This window comes from Mirounga angustirostris, unplaced genomic scaffold, assembly GCF_029215605.1.
Source record: "Mirounga angustirostris isolate CCGP_5_RB_7025 unplaced genomic scaffold, mMirAng1.0.hap1 SCAF_3, whole genome shotgun sequence".
Classification (NCBI taxonomy): domain Eukaryota; kingdom Metazoa; phylum Chordata; class Mammalia; order Carnivora; family Phocidae; genus Mirounga; species Mirounga angustirostris.
In genome coordinates this window covers 129,356,340-129,381,177 of record NW_026991711.1, presented here as the reverse complement: position 1 = coordinate 129,381,177, position 24,838 = coordinate 129,356,340, and the positions used below count along the sequence as shown (strand labels likewise).

At 36.4% G+C, this 24,838-nt stretch overlaps 1 protein-coding gene across 11 annotated transcripts in view; it reads left to right on the top strand.

Moving 5' to 3' along the window:
- The window catches only part of COBLL1 (cordon-bleu WH2 repeat protein like 1), a 164,828-nt gene extending 141,567 nt beyond the window's left edge, over positions 1–23,261 (top strand). For 8 of the 11 annotated variants that reach the window (XM_054506163.2, XM_064586635.1, XM_045868726.3 and 5 more), the window contains 8 exons: positions 666–819; positions 1,331–1,405; positions 2,555–2,692; positions 6,673–6,907; positions 7,911–8,005; positions 12,318–13,894; positions 15,766–15,942; positions 21,977–23,261. In XM_054506163.2, the coding sequence (XP_054362138.2) occupies positions 666–819; positions 1,331–1,405; positions 2,555–2,692; positions 6,673–6,907; positions 7,911–8,005; positions 12,318–13,894; positions 15,766–15,942; positions 21,977–22,063 (2,538 nt within the window). In that variant the 3' untranslated portion in view covers positions 22,064–23,261. The remainder of the gene's footprint in view (positions 1–665; positions 820–1,330; positions 1,406–2,554; positions 2,693–6,672; positions 6,908–7,910; positions 8,006–12,317; positions 13,895–15,765; positions 15,943–21,976) is intronic. The other 3 variants (XM_045868728.3, XM_045868724.3, XM_045868725.3) reach the window with 2 other exon arrangements.
- Positions 23,262–24,838: the final 1,577 nt, after the last annotated feature.

Below are 24,838 nucleotides of genomic sequence, written 5' to 3'. Positions count from 1 at the left end.
TGACGACTTTGATAGGAATAGTTTTAATGGATCAAAAGTTGGGAAATATCTGGTTGAAAGTGTTCAAGTGGGGGATGAGAAATTGGAGACCAAAATCTACGAACAACTCTTTGAATCAGGTTAGATGATGTGGCAGTGTGCCAGGAGGCACCAGGCGGCCTGCTGAGGCAGGCCTGTCTCCGGGTCTGCTGACGGTCACATGCCAGGCGTGTGAGCATTAGCTGTGTATAGAGTCGGTGACCTCAAATGACCTTGCCGTGGGTAGACATAGAAATTTTTGAGATGTTTGTCATTAATACGTTAGTACTAAAAAAGAAAGATTAATCAAGCCAGCTGTTTTAACATACAGATATTCTTCTTTTTCACCTCGTACTTTACATCCATATTTTCTCCATATTTTTCTCTGACAGCTAGTTTTTAACTATTATGCTTACGAGGCCTCCACATGATAATTGGTTGTTTGTATGCCATTCTTCCGTCCTATTTTATTTTACTTTACATATCCATCTCCTGGCACATGGCAGATGCAGCATAAAGGTTTTTTGAATGAATGACTCTTATGTTTCATATTGGCATATGAAGCAGTTGATGTAAAGGTCAGCGTCTTCCTGAAGTTCGCTATTAATTTCTAAATGGAGATCGTGTCTGGTCATTTTGTTTCCCAGAGTCCCTGTGGAGCAAGCATAGTGAGAACTGGCTCACTGCAGCTCAGTAGTACATCTGTTGGTGATTCATCTTTGAAGAGGACAAAGCGAAAAGCACCTTCCCCACCCTCCAAAATACCCCTGCATCCAAGTGATGAAAGTAGTCCTGTCACTGGTAATGTTACTTTTCCTATTATGTGTGTATTAGGTCTTGTTTCATATAGACAGTAAAGTGATACAAGTTATAAATCAGGTCTTTTTACTAAAAGACAATACTTAAACTTAGGCTTTTAATGAATTTTAATCATATGAATTTAATCAATTTTATTATTTAATGAATTTTAATAATATTTAGATAGTCCCTGGTTATTCTCACTTTACCTTTTTAAAATCTGCAACATAACAAAAAAGAAAAGAAAAGAAAAATTTGTATAGCTCCCTGATCCTAAAATTGAGCATGTGATCATTTATGAATCTCTTCAGGACACTCTCATTCCAGGACTGACTACCTGTAGGAAGGGGAAGCTAAGTCGATTTTAGTTGTATCAAAGCTGGACGGTGAAGTGGCTTCTAACAAAGTTAGGGCTCTCTCTTCCCAAATTATATAAAAATAAACTAAGCTACTAAGGAATTGCTACATTTGTGAATGTGACTTGTTTGTAAGTTGTGCTGCTTCTGTCCCCCAGCCCCACAGGCAGGACGCACGGTTCCTTCGGATGGTGTTTTAGAAGCAAACCCTCCCAAGGGGCTGCCCAGCCCAGGTAGGACACCTTTTTTCCACATCATGTAGCTCCTGAAGAAGACCTTTCATGGCAGTTGAGGAATGAATCTAGTTATAATGCTCTGTCTGTGAAAGAGATACAGATGCTTTGACTCTATTTCCCAAATTTTATATTATGAAATGAAAAATTTTCCACCCTGGGTTGAGTATGAAATTGGCAGAACTCAAAATTTTAGTTCTGTGATGGTACCTTAAGAACTTTCCTTATGCATTGTCAGGTTACCACTTATTAATGTCCTCCCCAAGAGGGACACATATTAGTCAGGAATGTACCTTAGTGTGTTCAGAAGAAACTTACACCAAGGTGTAAGGTACCATTATTTACACAGCTGTCCTAGGTATGAATTTGACATACATAGTGTCCTAATTTAGTGATAAAAATTTATCATGAAGTATTTTCTATTATATGGTCTCATTTTGGATTCTCCAAATAAATGAAATGCCAATAAAAATAATTTAATACTGTTTCCCTATATTTTTAATAGTAGCTATTATAAGAATAAATATAAAATTTCTTAATTCTTAGACTTAATGTTAGGTATAAATGAATCTGACAGACTAATGTCTAACCAAAAATAGAATATTACTATGCCAGTACTTTAGCATGGAGATAATTTTATAGGTATGAAAATTCCTCAATATAACCCTACCTAATTTTTATAATTAATATTCATAAACATGGGAGAAACTCAGGACACCCAAATGTTCCTAAATCTTTAATCCTTAGGTGATTTTTAGGAATTTGAGATTTTGACACATCTTATATAAGAATTCTCCTGTCCTCTGTGATTAAAAACATTATCATTTTATACTGAGTCATGGTTTTTCTTATTTCTTAAGTCTTACTCAGAATAATATCAATGATACTGTTTTGTTCCACAAGGAATTTTATTTAAATAATATCAAACTATATAAGTGAAATGAGAAGATGCTGAAGTATTAGAAAGAAGGTGTGAATGCTATTCAAACTTTGCTTGATACCTGTTTCTCTCTTTCTTCCTCCCCCCCGCCCCAGTTACCTCTTCTTGTTTAATGCATGGATCATTGTGAGCTAACAGATCTGATTTCTTTGAAATGCTTCTTGTTCTCTTCTTGCCTTAACTCTGTTGTCTAAGTGCCATTTCCACAGATTTTACTTCTTTGGCAGAAGCCTCCCTTGACCCCGGGCTCCCCAGTCTCGAACACTCCACTGTGCCCAGACTACTGGATGAAGCTTCCCTCTCCGAGTGCTCTCGAACGGCCGAGACAGCCGTAGCATCTCTAACATGTAGGTGATGGGGCCTTTCCTGCCTGGTGCTTTGTTTAATGCAGATTAAGATTATCACCATGACAACATTTCATTACTTGGTCATGCCTTGTATAAAAAGGTCTCAAAGAAATAGTAGTTTCCCCCTTTCACTTGAAATTCTCTTACAGGTTTGGAGTTTGATGTTTTCCCTAACCAAATAGATGAATATTACAAGGCATAAGATGAAAAAATAAGTGGCCTTGGAGGATTTCAGCATTTTCTTCTATTTGGCTTTCTGCTTTTTTTGGCAAAACTCTTTGAACTCTATTATTTACAGTGTTTAACTTTATGAATATAAAAGAATATATATATATTTATATATATTTTTTTTCTTTCTTGGACTACTCTTTTGTTATCTAGGCATGGCTTATTTTCTATAGTATTGCTTTTGATTGGGATTTTTATGTTAAATTATTGGAATTATTTTGTTACCAGATGGCAAAAACGTATAGTTAGGTAATACTTGCATTTCATTATAAATAATTTTATTCAATTTTTTATTAACCCAGAATGAGTCCTTATTTAAAATTATTTAAAATTAATATATCACATACTGCTTATAGTAATGCAAAATTGTGTGGCCAATCTGGAAAATAGTTTGACAGGTTTTTAAAAATAAAATTTAAGCTTTCATTTTCTGTATAATCCAGCAATCCCACTCGTAGGTATTTTCCAAGAAAAATGAAAACCTCTGTGTACACAAAAACTTAACATGTACATTATTTTAGGATTTTCATTCATAATTGCCCCAAATGAGAAACAACCTAATGTCCCTAAACTGAGGAATGGATGAACTATGGTCAATCCATACATTGGAATGCCACCTACCCATACAAAGGAATGAATACTACATGCAGGGACGCGGCTGAATCTCAAATGCATTATGTTAAATGGGGAAGCCAGTCTTAAATGGCTAGATGCTGAATGATTTCATTCATATGACATTTTGCAAGGGTAAAACTATAGGGAAAATAGTTGCCAGGGTCTAGGGTTAGGGGGAGGGGATGATCACCAAAGGGTCCAGGGATTTTGGAGATGGATGGACTTGTTCTATATCTTAATTGTGGTGGTGGTCACCCAACTATATATCTACCAAAATGAAGCATTCCAACATGGATTCCAAAAATGAATTTTACTCAGTGTGAATTGTATCTCAATTTTTAAAAAAGAAAACTACACTGTCTGGCAGCAACTGCAATAGTATCTGACAGAGTGAGCAATTTTTGAATGAACGAATGAATACAAAAAACTAGTTCACCAGAATAGATGTAATTTTTTTAAAAAGATTTTATTTATTTATTTGAGAGTGAGAATGAGAGAGCATGTGCCTGAGCAGGGAGAGGGGCAGAGGGGTTGGAAAACAGAATCTCAAGCAGACTCCGTGCTAAGCACAGAGACTGAAGCGAGGCCCAGTCTCACGATCCTGAGATCATGACCTAAGCTGATCTAAGTCAATGACCTAAGTCATTGACGGGGAGCTCTACAACGAGGTGAAGGTGGAGGAGAGCTTGTAGCTCACTGAGGATGGCAAGGTGGTGACGGTGCATCTGGAGAAGATCAACAAGATGGAGTTGGGGAGCCGCTTGGTGTCCAGTGACCCTGAGATCAATACCAAGATTAACGCTGAGAACTCCAAGCTGTCAGACCTGGACAGTGACACTCGCAGCATGGTGGAAAAGATGATGTACGACCAGAGGCAGAAGTCCATGGGGCTGCCCACCTCGGACGAGCAGGAAAAGCAGGAGATTCTGAAGAAGTTCATGGATCAGCATCCCGAGATGGATTTTTCCAAGGCCAAATTCAACTGTGTTTGCCTCCCTGAACTCTTGGGGCTGAGCCCCCAGACATCCACCTTCTTTTCCTACCCTCCCCTGGGACTTGGGGGCCTCAGGGCTGGGGCAGGCACATGACTGGCTCAGGTACACTGGTCCCAGGGCATCATGGGAGAAGGGCTGGGGCCTTGGGGGGGGGGAGGTGTCTTTTTTTTTTTTTTTTTTTAAGATTTTATTTATTTATTTGAGACAGAGAGAATGAGAGACAGAGAGCATGAGAGGGAGGAGGGTCAGAGGGAGAAGCAGACTCCCTGCTGAGCAGGGAGCCCGATGTGGGACTCGATCCCGGGACTCCAGGATCATGACCTGAGCCGAAGGCAGTCGCTTAACCAACTGAGCCACCCAGGCGCCCCCGGGGGGGGGGGGTGTCTTATCTTCCCCAGTTGGCCTACTGGGGGTAGTACTGGCCAGTTATTCATTAAAACTATTTACTCCAAAAAAAAAAAAAAAAAGATGCTTAACTGACTGAGCCACCCAGGCGCTCCTATGTGAAATACTTTTTATGGGCAAGAGATAAACAGGGATAACAGTAATTTGCTAAGTGTTACCTCAGTTAATCTAATTTGTAAAGAGCTTAATATATGCCAAGGGGCCATTTATAAAACACATTTGCATCTAAACCAGAACAGACATTAATTTTCTCAAACAGTTTTCAAATTATATAAATATACCCTTACTGCACAAATATATGCTATTGTAGACACATAATATTGTACACTGGTATCATAATGATGCTTTCACACGTCATAATAAAACAAGACTTGCCAAAATACATTTTTTAAAAATTCACTTAAATTCAGATTCCTTAATATTTTTTCTGTTGAGTAATCTCCTTTTTTAATTCACAATGAAACTGTCATTAAAAGTCTCCATATTTGTTTATGAAATAGCATAAATTGCATACTTTTCTGCCTAGAGATAAAATTAAAGACATACATTACTTTAAATACTCTTCAAATATGTTGAAGTTTTTATTAAATTTTGTGGATGTGCTGATCACTATAATGCTATACCATCCCCCCCCCCCTTGTGGTAAAATTAAACTTTGTTCAGCTGCTATTGTGTAAATGGAAGTGTTAAATTATACTTAAATAAGCAAAGATTCAGAACCTCATTCTTTGGTTTAAATTAAACTTCACAGCTAGTGTGTAGACCAATTAGGATGTCTCCTCTTTTAAACTGTTGGCCATTTGTTGCTGGTACTAAAGGAATAACGATAGAACACACTCTTATACAATGAAATATTAACTGCAGCTTTTGAAGAGAATCACACATACACACATTGATATGGGATAATTTTTCAGACATAGTTAAGTGGAGAAACAGAAGGTGAAAAACATCAGTTATAATATGCTTCCATTTATATAAAATGAACCAACATAAAAGAAGGAAGCATGAGTATGCATATCTGCTTGTATGCTCATTATACTTTCCGATAATATATAGGAAAAACCTGTTAAAGGAAGTTGCCTCTGAGAATCAAGCTGAGTGGGAATAATTTTCATTGTATAATACTTGTTTGTATTTTCAAAAAGTATATTAAGCATCTGAGTCAGTGGCTTTTAATCCTGGTTTTATATAGAATCACCTTAGGAGCCTTAAGAATTCTTGGTCCCACCCTTCAGAGATTCTGATTTAACAGGTGTGGGGAGGGTATGAGCACTGGTATTTTTGAAAGGGGCTCAGTTCTGCATTGTAGTTCTCATAACTACCGAGTCAAATTTTGTAAGTATACTTGTATATATAAAATTTAAAATTATAAAATCTAATGTTCTTTTAAATAACATTTAGAGCTGTTATATGAATGTAAAATCATTTAAATTCAAAGATATATAAATATCGCTCAGAGATATGTAACTTGAAGATCATGAGTTTCAATAACTTTTTTCTCTATCATGAATAAAACCTAGCATGGTAGCGTATTATTTTTAAAATTGTGTATGTCTAATTTGACTATATGTTAACATGGTTATTCACCATTAGAAGAGTATTTTCTTACTAGTTTTGGACCAGCATTTAAAAGAGTCCAGCTAATTATTATTTTAAAAATTCCTTTCTTGCTAGGATTGCATGGGATGAATGAGGAGGCAAATTAATATTTAGGATTATATCTTCATTTCTTTGTAGCTGGAATAAGCTCTGATCATAGCCTTGAAGAGATAGATGAAAAGGAAGAACTGAGTGAAGTGCCTAAAGATGAGGCTGAAAATATTTCTCTGAAGTCACAAGATATTCCTTCTGGATCTACTGATATAATAAATACACTGAAAAATGATCCTGACTCAGCCCTTGGCAATGTTACTGGAGAGTCCTCACAAAACTCCAAAGAAGAAAAACAAGAAGCTAGAAACACAGATGGACAGTAAGTAGTCTATGTGCCTGAATTGTTGGTGATAGTTTGTTTAATGAATACTAGTCTCTGAATTATAGATCTGATATTGTAAACACAAATATAGTAGTCCCTTTAGTTTAGACTCTTCACCATCATTATAAGAATGCTTATTTATAAAGTATCCATTTGCATATTTTGTTTTTAAATAAAATCAAATTCAACAGTTCTGATACCCTGTGTGAGATAAACCATAGCATTTAGTTAATTTGTATGACTCAAATATAAAAGTATCTGTTTGTTTGTATTGTATGGGTTTTGCCTATTTTCTGTTTGATCTAAATGAAACATTTAATTTTTAATTTTCACCAAATGCTTCTCAAGAATTTTCACTGACATATAAAACAGTTCAGCACATTAGATTATGATGTTACTAATATTATTTTTACAGTCAACTTTATAATGCAGAGAGTGCACTTTCCACTTGATCCTAGGAACTGAAATCTATAGTACAGTACACTTATATTGTGTTAGAAATGCCACATCATGATTAAAGATGAAATCAAGTAGGCAAACTAAACCATCTTTATCAAAGTTTTACTATAATTTGTATGGGATTGTCTCCAAATTAAACCCTTCTATTACTTAAAAAAAAGCCAAAAACCAAAAACCGGTTGAGGTCAGTCCATATCCTGATTTGCCAGAAGTTGGCTTTGCCACATGCAAGACTTAAATGTTTCATTTAGTTTCCTTTTTCTTTAAAAGACAAATAATAATAACAAAAATACACTGTTTCTGTAAAAGTGTCCATTTTACTAAGCTTCTTAGATCCTTCTTTGTAATAGGACCGCTCTTTGAAAGCTAATGGTTCATAGCAGCATTTCTTCTCAGTTGTATTTTTTCTTTGCTATTAGATTTCCAGTATTTGGCAGAAAAAAGATGGTTTCAGTCCATCTGTCTTTGGAAATTATTGCCTCTTATGTGTGTGTGTGTGTAAATACTATCAATATATAACATACAATATCCTCTTTTGCAGAGGGCTACATATAATGGTATATAATACAAGCAGGGAAGAGAGGGTAGTTGACAGTGTAAGAAACTTGAAGTCATTGGGCCTAAACCAGGAGAATGGTGAGTTCCAAAAACACTAAAAGCCAACATTTTCATAATACTTGCTATATGCCAAAGGGCCATTCTTAAAACTTTATATATGTCAACTCATTTAATCTTGTATATTAACTCATTTACGGGTCTTATTATTTTTAGTTCCACTTTATAGTTAATTGAACCACAATGATACTATGTAATTGGCAAGAGTCCCCATAATCAGTAAGTAGGGAACCTTGGACTTGAACTCTGGCAATAATATTCTCACGTGTACTATTAACTACTATGTGTACTATTTTTCTTGTTAAATCTTAGAGGTTGTCTAACCTAGATCTTGGATCTTAAAGATGTATACTCTATGCATCTACTTGTGATCTATTTCTTTTTTTTTCTTTTTACTGACTCCCAAGTCCAAACCTGTTCTGCTTCATACTCAAGTTGCTTTACTTGGGTGAAACTTGTCAGCATGCGTTTTAATCTAATTATGTGATGTTTACATCTAATTATGTAATGTTATTTACCAGTATCTTCCACACCTCCACCCCCAAGTCAAGATAGTTTCTTCTCTTTGTTATATCTCACTCAGTTCTATCTTCAGGGCTATGCTCATTTTTTTTCTTTGCAAGGAATATAATTTTCCACCTAACTTCACCCATTCAACTACTATCCAAATCCTGCCACTTCACTTAATTTTGTTACTTGATTACTCGAAGCCATGTATTTCTCTAAAAGGTCTTGTCTCCTCAACCAGACTGGACAGTCTTTTGGGTCAGAGAAATTATATCCAATACTTTGAATTCCTCATAACACCTAGTAGAATACTGACCTATTGTTAAAACATGTAAGTCATCAGCTTAAGATTTTTTGACTTTATGATGGTGCGAAAGTGATATGCACTCCATAGAAACTGTACTTTGAGTTCTGAATTTCGGTATTTTCCTGGGCTAGCGATGTGCTGTATGATACTCTTGCATGATGCTGGGCAGCAGCAGCTGCGGCCCCCAGTCAGCCCCCCGAGGGTAAACAGGCCGTACACCTGCAACCATTCTGTTGTTCACTTTCGGTACAATATTTAATCAGTTACATGAGATAGTCAGCACTTTATTATAAAAAAGGCTCTGTGAGAGATGATTTTGCCCAACTGAGGCTAAATGTGTTTTGAGCACATTTAAAGTAGTGATGAGGCTAAGTTATGATATTCTTAGCTTAGATATAATGAATGCATTTGACTTAACGATATTTTCAAGTTATGATGAACTTATTGGGATGTAACCCCATCATAAGTTGAAGAAGATCTATACTTAAGGTTGAATTTCAGAAAAATGATACTACACAAATACAAGATACAAGGAATGTACAACGGTATTTTAAGGAGATACGGAAGAATTGGCTTATGAATTCTCAAAGTCCAGTCTGTTATATTAATATGCAAAACTAGGTGAAGATTCTTAGAAAACATAGGGATATACATATTCATATTTGGATAAAATGTGCATTATCCCAGTGTCACAAATCGATAGACAGATATAGATATGTTGTTTTACCTATGTAGTATGTGTTGGTTAATTCGAATAAGTCTCTGGTTCATTTTCCCCATGGTCAGGGCCATCCTGAGATAAAATACTGAGAAGTTCTAAAAGTATATAATTTCCTCGTCCTTTTCCTCTTGATTCAGTTCTTCACAACATATACTATGATAGCCAATAGAATTTTACTGCGAAATCATGCTGCTTCCTTCTTTTAAAAATGATAGTCAAAAATCATTTTTGCTAAGATTTTGGCATCAAGTTAGTGCTAGGGTCACAGGTATATTTCTGTAATTTTTTTTTGATTTACATTTGATTTGCAATGACCTTTGTCGACTCTAGGTGGGTCTTTTTTTCTGTTTTTTTAAATTAAAGTATTTAGGTGATTTTTAAAATAATTTCTATTATCTTAAAAGTAGTTTTATATACGTTTTTTCCTTCTTTTTTACCTACACTATATACTTGTTTCAATCATCGTTTTGTCAGATGATTCATTTTGTAGATGTTATTGTCAGTTTTGTGTAGGGAAAGGACAGGATAGCACAAAATCTACCTTTTCCTTCTACTGGCTATCACTGGAAAATGGCCTAACCATTCACTGACATTTGGTTAGTGTCATTATCAGGTATGTATGAGGATGAATTAGCTACAGAATTCAGCAGTGATTCTAGGTTTCCAGGCCTGTCATTGGGAATAATTGTGAGATTTTGATGAGAAATTCAGAATTAGAGAATAGCGAAAAATAGACATTTGGAGTTCTAAAACCAATTAGTTAGGGTTTATAGGGGAATGAATTTAAAATATGTTGATTTACTTTGTTTTGCAAAATATTTTTATTGTGTAACTGGGCTATCCCTGTCTTCACTGGAAAATGAAAGAAAGAAGCAAGAGAGAAGGAAATACATTTACGTTCATTTCCTGGTACCAGGGACCATTTCTTTTGTGCTCATACCAGTGTTGACAATAGCACTTTTCATATAGATATGAAAAATACTTCCCAACCAAGTAAATAAGACCATAGGCAGAAATGTGTCTTTTTGATGATTCTTAATCAAATGTGTCACAAAATTTAATAATTATGAGTCATTGAGAGGTCATTTGTATAGACAATAAATATTCTGATAATCAGTTGCATTTTTTAGGAAGAATAAAAATGAATTCCATTTAAAAATTAGATATGTAATACAAGAACCTTGCAACATAATAGAAAATATAACAACCATGACCAAAAAAAACATGCAATTCATCTTCAAAGATGAAGATATATATATATATATATATTTTTTTAAAGATTTTATTTATTTATTTGACAGAGAGAAACATAGAGAGAGAGGGAACACAAGCAGGGGGAGTGGGAGAGGGAGAAGCAGGCTTCCCGCAGAGCAGGGAGCCCGATGCGGGGCTCGATCCCAGGACCCTGGGATCATGACCTGAGCTGAAGGCTGACTCTTAACTGACTGAGCCACACAGGTGCCCCAAAGATGAAGATATTTTATAAAAAATTGTTTGTATACAAATTTACCTGGCAACAACATACTTTTCTCTTGCATGCATATTTTTCTTTTTTCTTTTTTAACAGAGGAACTATTTAAAAGAGCTCATGACATTTTGGGCAGTGAAGTTGTTTCTTTATCTTATAACAAAAGTGAGTGATGATACAACTCCAGAAAAACACTTGACATCCTTTCACGATTTGACTCCCAAGGCCCACATTTCACTTGCGCTGTGCAAACTACCGTATCTGGAAGAGGAGGCCACTAAGGATTTTGAAGATGAGGGCTAGTTGGTCATCCAGGAGAAAGAATTCTTCTGGGCATTTGACTAGAGGAACCCAGTAGATAAATCTCTTCCCTGAGGACTAGACACATGGCGCACACTCACAGACCTGCATTTCCTTCTACGTGCCTCATTCCAGTTCTTTGCCATCATGTTGCTGGCTGGCAACCATTGCTTGTTAACCTACACACTGGAAAGTGACTTTTGTTTTCAGGAAATCTGAATTAGAATTAAGAGGAAAAGTAATGCAGGGGAGAGAGAAGTGGTTTTCTCTACATGGACTCTGACATGAGAATAGGGTATCTTTTCCCTCAGAGAAAAATCAAAACCCACATGATTGTTTTTATGTAGTTGAAGTCACCCATACTGTGACTAAAAAACAAAGTCCTCTAAGAGTCTTTAGCAAGGATACCTAATTAACAAGACAATCAACGTAGATTTTGTTTTTACTTCAACTCTTAAAGGCAATATTTCCATTGTTTGCCTTAATTAAAGCTGGTAACATTTGCTGGGATTATTTCTCTTTTAATGAAAGGTGTTAAATATAAATACACTAGGGGTTATAGAAAAAGACCAGATCAAAATAGGAAAAAAAAATATATATATTTTTTTGGAATTTGTCAATTTCTTTTGTCATTTTAACATTGACCGAAATATGAAGTCTACCTATTAGGAGAAATGTAGCTATCTTCAAAAGAGTGCTTGTTCTGGGGCGTATCCTATCTGAATTAGCATGTTATATAAATGGCATATAAAATATAATACGTATTTTTCACCTTTATGCATCTGAGGAAACTGGGTTTGGCTGGTTAAGTAATGTGTAAGTCCAGCTGGGCCCTAGACTCAGGTTTCTATGATACCAAAGCCCATGCCGTTTTTTTTTTCATAATGCTACTATCTGCTTTCGTATAATTAGTGAGCTGAAAATTATCTGTAGAATTCAACCTATTTCAGTTTGGGGGAGGCAGGCATTGAAAACTTGAGGTTTTTCTACTTTGTTCACATTTAACTTGACAATATTTTTTTCCTCTCAGTAGATCAAAATGAAGTAATTGTCATTCCACCGAACACAGAAGATCATATGAAAAATGGAGTGAGGAGAAAAGAAATCAATGTAGGAGGTGTTGCCAAAAATAACAATGTGGACATGGAAGCTGACAGACTATCAAACTATCAGGCACATAAAACTGATACTGCTGAAAGTTACAAGGAAAATCATCTAGCTGCTTCATTAGTACAAGACCAAAAACTGAATCAACCCAGTGAGGAAAAGACCAAAATGCAAGACACAGCCATTCAGACAGTCCCCTCCACTGAGAGCTTTGATGGGAATCACCGAGATCATAATTTGTCTAACTTCAAAGTTAACGAAAGTGTGCAAACTCCAAGTAATAATAAATCAACTCAACACTCACCTTCAAGTCCCCAAGATTCTGTAGATGCCTCAAGGAAATTCAGGAGTCAGGGCCCTGTAAAGGTACATTCAGAAAATCAACTCACCATAAAAGATCCAATTTGTACACATGGTAATGACCGTCTTTTGCCTCCTGTAGATGGGAATGATAAAAATTCAGCTTTTTCTCATGTAAAGAATTATCCACTTTATAGACAAGACTATGATCCCAAGCCAAAACCTTCAAATGAAATCACAAGAGAGTACATACCCAAAACTGGAATGACTACTTACAAAATTGTGCCTCCCAAATCCCTGGAGATACTGAAAAATTGGGACTCAGAAACCACTGGCTATAACGATGACCAGGAGATGCATACTTTAGGAAGAAAGCCCACTGATGAGAGTGTGAAAGAAACTGCAGTCCAAACAGAAGATCTTGTGGTCTCTGAAAGTCCAAGGGAGCCACAGGCAGACGTTCAACTGAGGCTTACCCCGAGAACAGAGCATCAGGTGCTCCGCCTGGAGAGCTCGCCCTGCATCGCCGTGGGGAAGCCTCTGAAACCTGCTCCCAGAGTGACGAAAGACCCTGGCACAGCTCCTTTTGCGCCGAATTTGGAAGATATCAACAATATTTTGGAGTCAAAGCTTAAATCTCGGGTTTCAAATGCCCAGACCAAACCAAGTTCTTTTTTCCTGCAGATGCAAAAAAGAGTTTCGGGTCACTATGTGACATCTGCAGCGGCCAGGAGTGTCCACGGGGCCCCTAACCCCGCTCCAAAAGAACTGGTAAAGAAAGAGGAGGAAAAGGACGCGCGAGCCCCTCCGGGGCAAACTCTTGGTCCCGTCGGTGGAACAGCTCCGCCTCTTCCACAGCCGCCTATCGATCAACACACCGCCGAGGAGCGCGGCGGCCCGGAGGCGGCCGACACGTCTCCTCCGCCCCGAGCTCCGGGCCCCGCTCCTCTTCCTGCGAGTCGGTTAGCAGCACTAAACTTGAAGACTCTGAAAACTTTTGGGGCCCCGAGACCTTACGCGAGCTCCGCGCCATCCCCCTTCGCCCTGGCCGTAGTGAAACGCTCCCAGTCTCTCAGCAAAGTGCGCCCGGAGCTGGGCGGCGAGCGTGCGTTCGCGCCGCCTCCACCTGACTCAGAGGGAGGGAAGGCTCCGTCTGTACATCCATCTGTGGGCCTCGCACAGCTCTGTGTGCGTGATGAGGTAACGTTACCTTCTTGAAAATAAGGGGTTCTGAAACAGCGTGGTTTAAGGCATGTTGGTATGTTTGTGAATCAGCTCTGAATTCGTATTAAGCTATAGCACGCTACCATAGGGAGAAGAGAGTAGTGATACATAAAGTCTGATTATTTACTCTCAGAGTTACTATAACTCATGTAACATGATTGGCTAGTACTATAAAGGTCATCATTCTAGAATGGTATCATCAGCAAATACTATAATTTAAAATTTCTTTGCTCATACCGTTGCATAGTGTATCAGCTTATAGTTCTGACTCTCTATTTTCCTGTTTTGCTTATCTCAGTTTGTTTACAACTTTTCTGGATGCTCTGGTTTCTTTTCTTCTCCAGTTCTACATAATAGCAAAATAAATAGTTTTAATTGTATAGAAACATAAGCGGTTGTTTAAAGACTAGATAAAATAACCAAACATTTCTCAGCTAGGCATTTTCGATCACATACACTCAACCTCAGTTACCAGACATTGATACATATAAATAATTTAAACTGAAACCAGAGTTTAAATATGTAATTTTCTTCATTTCCCATTTTTGTTAATTCAGTGTTAACTTTTCCAGTTACTGGTATGTTGACTAAAATATCATTTAACCCCTGTCTAACCTTAATAACTTACATAAAAAGGGACATTTGTTGACTTCGTGTTTGGTCAACTGAGTGTTATAATTTGCTAGATTCAAATAGTATAGTCAGAGGAAAGGATAACATTTACAGTATGAATTACAGTAATCCCCTTGCAGTTTTTAAAAAAATGTTTTGTGTACCTTTACTTTGATAGTGTTTAAAGAATACTTTCAGATTTGTGTGACAGTTCCAGAAGTATTTTATAGTACTTTTTCAAACATTCCTAGAGTAAATGAACGTTAACCACACTGCTAAGTAAAGATTTTTCCGTAATCTCAAAGCAATATTCATCTCGAAGGGTATTTCTTCATATATTTCACATTTATGTTTCTTAGCTTTGATATAATGTCAGGAAGAGATGTAGGATATAGAAATTAATTCTTGGGAACAAAGTCTGTGTTTCTTCTTAGGATGGAATGCCATTCCTAAACAACAGAAGTTTGATTTAGATAGTACAGTTTTTGAGTCATTGCCCGAACTCTGTTTAGCTCATCTTTTGTAAAGATGTTTGGCAGTTTAAAAAAGACATTTTTAAGATTATTTGATTAATAGTTTCCAGTTAAATCAGTTACTAAATAGTCTTTCCTAAGAAGTTTAATTAAATTTTTGATTCTTAAATTTGGAAATTCCTTATATGTATTTTTAGTCCATGGGAAAAATAAAACACGGTCATCATTTAGCCCCGTGGCTTCCCGAAACACAAAATAAACTGTTACATGTAGCATAGTCATTAATATTTCTTTATTGGAAGATATGTTAGATTCAACCAATATAAAATTGTCAATTTGTCCATTTTGTACTGTCAAAAGTGATAATTTCACCACCTAATATGTTGTAACTATAAAAATGTGTTATTTTGTAGTCTGTGGAATTTTTGTTATTATTAATTTAGCTCTGCTAGCCAAGTCTTACTGGCAAAATCATAATCATTTGACTCAAGGACAGTAAAATTACCACTGTATTCATAAAGCAAAGAGAGGTACCACTTTTACTCCTTAGCCTCATAAGTTCAAGAGAAGGGAAAGTAATACCCTCATCTTCCAACTGAGCTCTGGCAGCAGAAATAATCCAGTGGGTAAGGCAACTGAGCTATGTCTAAAACACCAGGGTGGCGAATAATGATTCTTAAAGAATACTGATGATGAAATTTTTTTTAAATGGCTCATTCTTCACTTGGTATTCATATAAATATCTTGCATTTATTTTTATAGGGAAATAACTCTGCACATAATGAACAGAATTCCCAAATACCATCTCCAACTGACTGCCCATCACTCATTCTTAAGAGACAAAGTTCTTTAACATTCCAAAGCTCTGACCCAGAACAGATCCGACAGAGTTTGCTGACTGCAATCCGTTCTGGAGAGGCTGCTGCCAAATTGAAAAGGGTAAGTTTTCTTTATCAGATGGGTGACAGTGGGTCTATTTTCAACATTGTCAAACTAATACTTAGGGGAAATTGTTTTTCTGGCTTTGGAGTCTGAATAGGGAGGATGCCAGAAGTTACTCTTTGATGTCAAGGGTCATTTTTGAAGTATAAGCTGAAAGAGTCCAGAGTCTTACGCATACTTAAAAATATGTCCGGTCTATTTTCCACACCACGGTCCAGGTGCAGAACATGGGTTTTGCTCATTATTATATGACTATACACAGAAAGTACCCTGGACTCTTATTTTATAAATTATTTCAGCACAGTAAAAAAAAATTCTTTCAGGAAGAAAATCCCTCCTTATTCCAGAAAAGCGGCACTAGCTATAGGAACCTGCAAGGTTTCAGTCATAGCTTCCACAATGATCAAAGTTAACTACCATATGCGGGGGGATTAGTGGGGGGGGGGCGTTGTTTTATAGGTTAAACAAAAAATGTAGGGAAAATCTAAGGAATTTAGATGACATCGAATACAGAAATTCTAGTCTACTAATGCCCTGCCTGAGTGGCTAGCTCCTCCTTACTGAGATGTAGGAGAACTTCAGGAGAGGAGCTATACTTCTTTTTGGAGCAAATGCCAAAGAAATGTCACAGGGGATTATTTGTAGGTGAGTTTCCTCCCTGTGTTGCTTTCATCCACTCAAAGACGACATACGTAGTGAAGCCTGGAGCCTGGCATCCTAACTTGGACTTCCCAGAAGCTGTCCTTCGTCTTCCTAAATGTCTTTCTTGTTCTCCGCTTAGTTGTCTTGGTTGCAAGTTCCTCAACACCCAAGACAAGAAAAGTACTCATTATTCCCCCGACTCCCTAGGCATTTCGTTTTGTGAATTCCTTCTCTAATCATTTTAGAAGCTATTTAGAGAAGAGTAAGAGACTTGTTGAACAAAACACTGAGCTCAACAGAAATGAAATCTGCAAAGAGACAGGAATGCTGCAGAGAGACAGAATGGGGAGGGCATCTCGGGCACATCTCCACGGCCGGCCCTGCGGGCCCGCACTAGCCCGCACTAGCCCGCACTAGCCCGCACTAGCCACTTTCCTCCCAGAGCCACGAGTGACTGCCGTTTTCACGGAGGGCTGGGCGCTCCCAATTGGGCAAACAGGGAGACAAGGCAAAATATTGCCTGCTGTCGGGAGTGGAGGAAATGTGAAGGGGTAATTTAGGGGCTTAGGTTTGAATTTTGTCAGGTATTTGTAGAGTCTGAATTTAGGTGCCACGTGGCAAAAAAAAAAAAAAAGTGTAGTTTTGAATATTAAAACTGGTATTTCACAGGTCATGACATTTATATTTTTATGGGGAAATATGCCCATACAAATAAATTGTACATTCTTGGGCGCCTGGGTGGCTCAGTCGTTAAGCATCTGCCTTCGGCTCAGGTCATGATCCCAGGGTCCTGGGATCGAGTCCCACATTGGGCTCCCTGCTCGGCAGGAAGCCTGCTTCTCCCTCTCCCACTCCCCCTGCTTGTGTTCCTGCTCTCGCTATCTCTCTCTCTGTCAAATAAATAAATAAAATCTTTAAAAAAAAAATAAATTGTACATTCTCACTTAATGAAAATATTTCTCTATTTCTCTTTCTAACCTTGTAAATTAAGGTTGAGTTTCTGATCTAAAGCTTTCTCAGTTCAGTGAACTTGATACGCATTTTTTAAGCACAATAGTACAAACACTGTACTAGATACTGGGGAGAGGAAAGTGAATAAAATGAAGCCTCTGCCTTGTGGGTGTTGGCAGCCTGGGACTGAGAAACAGTGGCCCATTAGGTCCACGGGAGAACCCAGTAACTACACGGAACATAGCTGCAGTGCCTTTGTACTCAAGTCAGTGGATACAGTAACCCGTTTCAATGGACAAGGTCGCAGAAAACAGTGCATTAAGTTGGGAATTTCTTTTAGGCCAGCAGAACTGCACAGGCAAGCAGCTGTGTGCTTGGTGTGATGGGCTCTGAATTGGCAGTCTCTTCACTTATAAAACTCTCATTGCTTCCAGAATGAGCTGGATGTGAATCAGCATAGAAAGCAGGCCCTAAATGATGATCCTATAATTGTATCCTGTTTATAACTCATTACTTTAGGTTCTCTCAAGGCTAAATGTTATCTCTTTCAGTAGGAGATTATCAACTGAGTCTTCACAGTGTCAGTTCCTAAATTTTGTTTAATGAAAATTCCTTACATAATCCATTTTATTCCACTAAAAATGGACACAGGGTCTAGTAAAGTTAATAATATCCACACTCCATGATCAGTATTTTCACTTCTAATTATATACCCTAAAAAGGTGTGTGTTATGTACTGGGACTCACATGTAAGAATATTCATGAGATATTGTTTGTAATAGCTCCAAATAAATATAAGCTTAATATCCCAAAAGAGGATAAATAGTATATTCAAAGAATGGACTAGGAAATAGCAATAAATTGGGCAAAATGCAGCTAAACACAACAGTGTGTAAAGGCCTATAAAAATATATGTGTAAAGTGTGACAACATGCGTAGGTGGCAATTATTTTTAAAAGCGAGGAAGTAATTATACAGTTCATGATAGGGTTACTTCCACAGGGAAAGAAAAGGGGTTACTGCGGGCTTGTGGGAGCAAGACAGGCACATAATTTAAGAGGGAACCAAAAATCTAAGTAGTCAAGATAAATATTAATGCAGTATTTTTTAAATGTCTAAATGATAGACATTTAGTGATAGAGAAAATGTCAACATTTTAAAGACAAGCTCAGTAGGGAGCTGGAGCTATTCTTTTCTTGGCCTGGGTGGTGGATTATACATATGTTTGTGTTTGTTTTCATTGGGCTGTGTATTTAAGTTCAGGGCACTTTACATATATTATATTTAAAAACAATTATATTGCAAAAGGAAGTAGAAATGGACACAAGAAGCTCTAATTCCTTGCAGTCTTTGCTTAAGTCCCATATTTCTGTCCTGTACTGAACATTTCTCCTGGTTTGTTTTAAATTCTAACATTTCTTTTATAGAACAACAGCAAGAGTGCCAAATAAAATCTTCAGTGATTTTGACAGTAGGTTTAGATTGTTCATCAGAAAGTTGGCTCCAGGTTTGCCTATATTTTGGCACCCAAATGTTCAATTTAACTCCAGGTACCAACCTGCCTTATGGCTCTGGTTCATACCTGAGTAATTAACCTTCATTATAATAATTGGTTCACATTAGAACAATTATTCGGTTGACTGCTCTAGCATAAATGTAGTCATGAACATGCCATGTTTTTTCATATTTCTTAAGACTTTTTCCACACCTTACCCTTATTTTACCCCAGTGTAGTCACAGAGATCTGTCTTGTCTTCTTACAAAGTTTTAATAAATCCAGTTCAGTATTTGATAATATGTGTTTAGTGTTAAGATTTATATGTGAATCAGAAAATTGTTTTCAGAGAGTAAGAGATTAAGTAACCTATTATCACTGACTTGTGTTGAGACAAGAACTTCTTTGGCTGCTCTTGGTTCTTGTTGATGCTTCAGTTACTAAAGGTCATTACACTATTACAAGTAGAATATAGATTTGTAAAAATAAAGTGGTTGATATTAACCATTTCCTCAGAATGTAAAATTTATCTTTGGCTACATGGAAATCTGGAAGGAAGAAAAAACTGGGTAAGTCACCCAGAATCTTGCAGGCTTGTTTTATTTGTTTAATTGGTCGGCTTTTTATTCATATTTCCTTGTTTGGAATTTGAACAACCTAAAGGCTTTAGGTTGGCACTTCTTTCTTTATATTTTTAAATTAAAAATTAATGATAGTTTCATAGTTAATGCTCCTCACAAGAATAAGAAAGCTACATGAATATTCCCAAAAATTCTTTAAAGGATAGACAGTCTGGGGCGCCTGAGTGGCTCAGTTGGTTAAGCGACTGCCTTCGGCTCAGGTCATGATCCTGGAGTCCCGGGATCGAGTCTCGCATTGGGCTCCCTGCTCAGCGGGGAGTCTGCTTCTCCCTCTGACCCTCCTCCCTCTCATGCTCTCTTTCATTCTCTCTCTCTCAAATAAATAAATAAAATCTTTAAAAAAAAAAAAAGAAGGATAGACAGTCAACTAGCAGATGCTCTTATCAGTAAATTCTTTAATGTTGCTTTAAAAAATATTTTTATTGTAAGTGTCATGTTCATTATTCAAAAAACTCAAGCAGTACTTTTTTACTTTATAAATGTTTATAAAAAGTTACCATATTCCATTCAAGAAATATTCATTGATCTACACTGTGCCAGGTACTAAAATAAACATGCGTATAATGTGGTATTAAAATAGACAAGGTTTCTGACCTCACATTACTTATGGACTAGTCTATAATGATGTCTTCTCATGCTCAAAAGTTTAGTATACAAATTTTTTAAATATCAAACAAAATGCCATCCCCACCAAAGTAACTGCTCGTGATAGATTACTGTGAAACCTTCCAGAACACTTTTGTAGTATATAAACATATTTAAATACATACAAAAATAGAATCCTGTAAAACATTCAGAAATATCTCTTTGAAGTTTTCCATCTTATTACACACACACACAAACACACACATAATTCTTTTAAGACTACATAGTATTTGACTCTCTGAATGAATCATGGTTTATTCCTTATTGATGGACATTTAACTGGATTCTAGTTTTTCCATTCTATAAATGGTGCTACAGTAAACATCAACAATAGACATATATTAGAGTCATCAGTGTGTTTTTTAAATGCTTAAAACAAAATTTCTTTCTTTTTTTTTTTTAATTTCAGGAGGATAGTGTCAACACTCTACTCCATTCTGGATTCATAGACAGTCAAGAAAGCTGTTAGTTTAGATGATCAATCTTCATTTAATAAAAGGCAACAAATGAAGCACAAGGAAATCAAATCTAAACTAAATTCGCCCATTTTATTTTCCTTTTCACTAACTTACTCTGTTGCTAGGCAGACTCTGTGGCCTTTTGTACTTTAGTTTTCTTGTGTGAGAAGATGATAATTGGTTACAAATCTAAACTAGCCAAATTGAAATCTAGAGATTAACCATTTTTCTTAAAATATTTGTCATGTTTATGGTTAATATTTCAAAATATTATACCTATTTACTATCCAGAATGTATATGACTTTTAAAAAATGTTCTAAATAATTTGGAATTTCAAGCTAATATTTAGGAAATTTTTAGTGTATTTCATTCATTTACCATTTATAAATACGAGACTTTGCCATAGAATTTTGGAATTTAGGAGTTTATTGGGAGAAAAAAACTACTTTCATTCTGCAGTTGTTTTTGCATAACAGTCATAGGTTTGACTTTTTTAGCCCTTTGTATGAAAGCATTTTATTTTATTTTAAAGACTGTATTTATTTGCGAGCGAGAGAACACGAGCAGGGGGAGGGAGAGAGAGAGAAACATATGCCCCACCGAGCAGGGACCCATACACAGGGCTGGATCCCAGGACTCCGGGATCATGACCTGAGCCGAAGGCAGATGCTTAACCAACTGAGCCACGCAGGCATCCCTATATGAAAGCATTTTAAAAACCAAAGCTGTATTTTCTTATAAATAAGGGGTACCTGGGAGGGGAACTTCAAGTTAATATATGTCATCAATACAATTTTAGAATTTGTAAAAATTCTTTGCTTTGTGGAATTCACTTTATTTTTCTATATTCTCCAAGGCAGTTTTGGGGAGCCAGAATTAATTTAGCAAAAAATGCTCTTCAACAGCTTGGCCTGCAGTCTGTTTGTGCTCTTGTCCTTTGAGTTGATTTGGTAATTTTGTAAAGACTAAGATGTGTTAATGGATTATTTAACTTGTTTGTTGTGGAAATAACAACTCTCTCATTTTTAATTTTATGGTAGAGTGAACATTTCTTCTTGATTATTTGTGATTTATTGAATACTAAATGCTAAATATTCTCATTTACAATTAAGAGGAAGTTAAAATGTGGTAATTTTTGAAAATTAGATAGCTTTCCCATTTTAAATTGATGGGTGCAAAATGTGTTTCTTTCTCTTAGGTTACTGTTCCATCAAATACAATATCTGTGAATGGAAGGTCAAGACTCAGCCATTCCATGTCCCCTGATGCCCAGGACAGCCATTAAATGTCGCCTGTGATAATGCACTTCACTTCTACTTCACAGAACACCTTCATCCTAATGGAGAATGTTGGCAAATGTATATTCAGATGTACACTAATATATTGTCTATTAAAGTGTAAGAATTTGTGCTGTGGCTTTTAATGCCAAAAGAAGAATTACAGAATTTATAAGTTATGATATTTTTGGCCCCTCCTTTTTTTTTTTTTTGCCTTAAAAGCTCAATATGCTGCTGTAGAACTTTAAGACAAGGTGTTAATGACTTTCATTTTCTTTCAAATGAGAAATAGTCACCTTTTGTTGATTTCACTTGCACATTCTCTACAGTGGTGACTTAGACAAAAGGAAAAATTGAGATTCATAGACTTATATTTGTGTGACACCTATATAGGTAAGCAAACATAGATCTGACATTTGCTGCCTTAATGTTACAGTTTAATTGGAAATGTTTGTAAGTTATATTAAGGTCTGTTTTGGCTGAAAGTACAATATAGAGAACTAATACCAAGTATATTTGGTTCAGCAGTTAAAATGATGAATCACTTAGTGTGCAAGTCTTGTATGTTGTTCATGTAATTACAAAATCAGTGTCAAATTTATGGGAAGCTCATAGTATTTTAATATTTTATTAACATGGAACATTTGTTTTTTTAATCTTTAGAACTTAAATTGCACAAAGAACATTTTAAATATTTTTTGTATAGAATCATGACATTGTTGTCACACAGATATTACACATTTATGTGCCAGAAGCCTTACAAATCACCTTATGACAATGTTGATCTATTGTGACAATTATTTCACTTTTGATGTGTAGCAAGGAATAGGGGTTAGTCTGTGTTCATACTGGAAAACTTCAAAGGCTACTTGGAGGTTCCAGAAATCCTGGTTTTAATTAAAGTAAAATGATAAAGTCTTTATGTAGTTCAGATGCTAATATTCTAAATAATAATATATATTTACATTAAAGCTAAAACTGTCAAGCAAAACAATGCCTAATTTGTTGGCTTATAACCGTACTGGGGTCTAGAGCTCATTCATGGTCTAGTCCTAATTTAAGAATCTAATAGCTCATTTATTCTAAAAGCTTGGTCAAACAAGTGAATGTTACGTTGATTTTCACTAAAGCTCTTGGGATGTCTGCCTCTTTGGAAAATGTGTTGATTTTTTTTCCCCCTGTCTAATAAAAGCAAGTTATATATTTGGTTTGTGTCAATCAGCATATTTATGAATTTCACCTGTCGACCTATTTCTATCAGCCAGTAAACAAAAAAGTCATAGTAAGGCCTACCATCCATCAGTGTACATGTAAGCCCATTCAGATTCCAAAGTGCATGATCTAAGCATATAAAATGCTTAGCATAGTCCCTGGTATATGGCAGATGCACATTAAATGTTAAATGTTGCTGTTACTTCCTTAAATCAGACTTGAAGAGACCCTCATATATGGAAACTTAAGTTCTTTTTTTTTTTTTTTTAAAGATTTTATTTATTTATTTGAGAGAGAGAGAATGAGAGACAGCATGAGAGGGAAGAGGGCAGAGGGAGAAGCAGACCCCCTGCTGAGCAGGGAGCCCGATGCGGGACTCAATCCCGGGACTCCAGGATCATGACCTGAGCCGAAGGCAGTCGCTTAACCAACTGAGCCACCCAGGCGCCCCTGGAAACTTAAGTTCTATTATTGTAAACCGTTAGCCAAAGGGGTGACTTTTTGTAAAATTATAATTAATTATCCACTTGGAAAAAAATAAATTTGGATCCCTACTTCAAACCATAAACAAATATATTTGAGTTGGATTAAAGACAACTTTTATTTTTTTATTAAGGATTGATTTATTTGAGCAAGAGAGTTGGAGGGAGGGGGGCAGTGATGGGGTGGAGAGAATCTCAAGCAGACTCTGTGCTGAGAAAGAGCCTAACTCAGGGCTCAGTCTGACAACCCTGAGGTCATGACCTGAGCTGAAACCAAGAGTTGGACACTTAACCAACTATGCCACCCAGGTGCCCCTAAAGACAACTTTTAAAAGAATATTTTAAAACTTAGATGAATATATTCAACATTTTTCAGACCTCAGCATGCGAAAAATTAAATAGGACACAAAGGGACATTCATAAAAGTATAAATTTATATTAAAATTAAGACTTATATGTACATTAAGTCCTATAGAGTGAAAAAAGCCACAAGAATGTTTTTAATATAATGTATAAAAAAATTCCTAAAAGTCATGAAACACTACCCAATAGAAATATGCACACTGAAAAAGATTTCTTACAAGAGTAAATCTGAAAGGCCAAGAAATAAGGAAAGAATACTGTTCACTAATCAAGGAAATACTGGTTAAGACACAAGGAAGTACTACATCACACCCATCAAATTAGCAACAATGTCGGTTTCAAAATAGCAAGTGTTGTCAAGGACAACAAAGCAGTGGAACTCTTTCACTGTTGGTGGGAAAACATACTGGCACAACTATCAAATTTGCAATATTTAATAAAGATGTATTACCATGTTACTTTAAGCAAGTACTTCTGCATATGCATAAGGAGACCTTAACAATGGGGCTCCTGGTGACTCAATGTGTGCATGCGACTCGATCTCGGGGTTGTGTTAAGCCCCGCGCTGGCTGCAGAGATTAAAATACCTTAAAAAAAAAAAAGGTATGGCAGCCTTGTGTACAACAGCAGAAAGGAGTCCTAACCAGCACTCAACATTAGTACATTCATATGATAGACTTCTGTACAACAATCAAAATGAACAAACCAGGGTTATGCATGTCAACA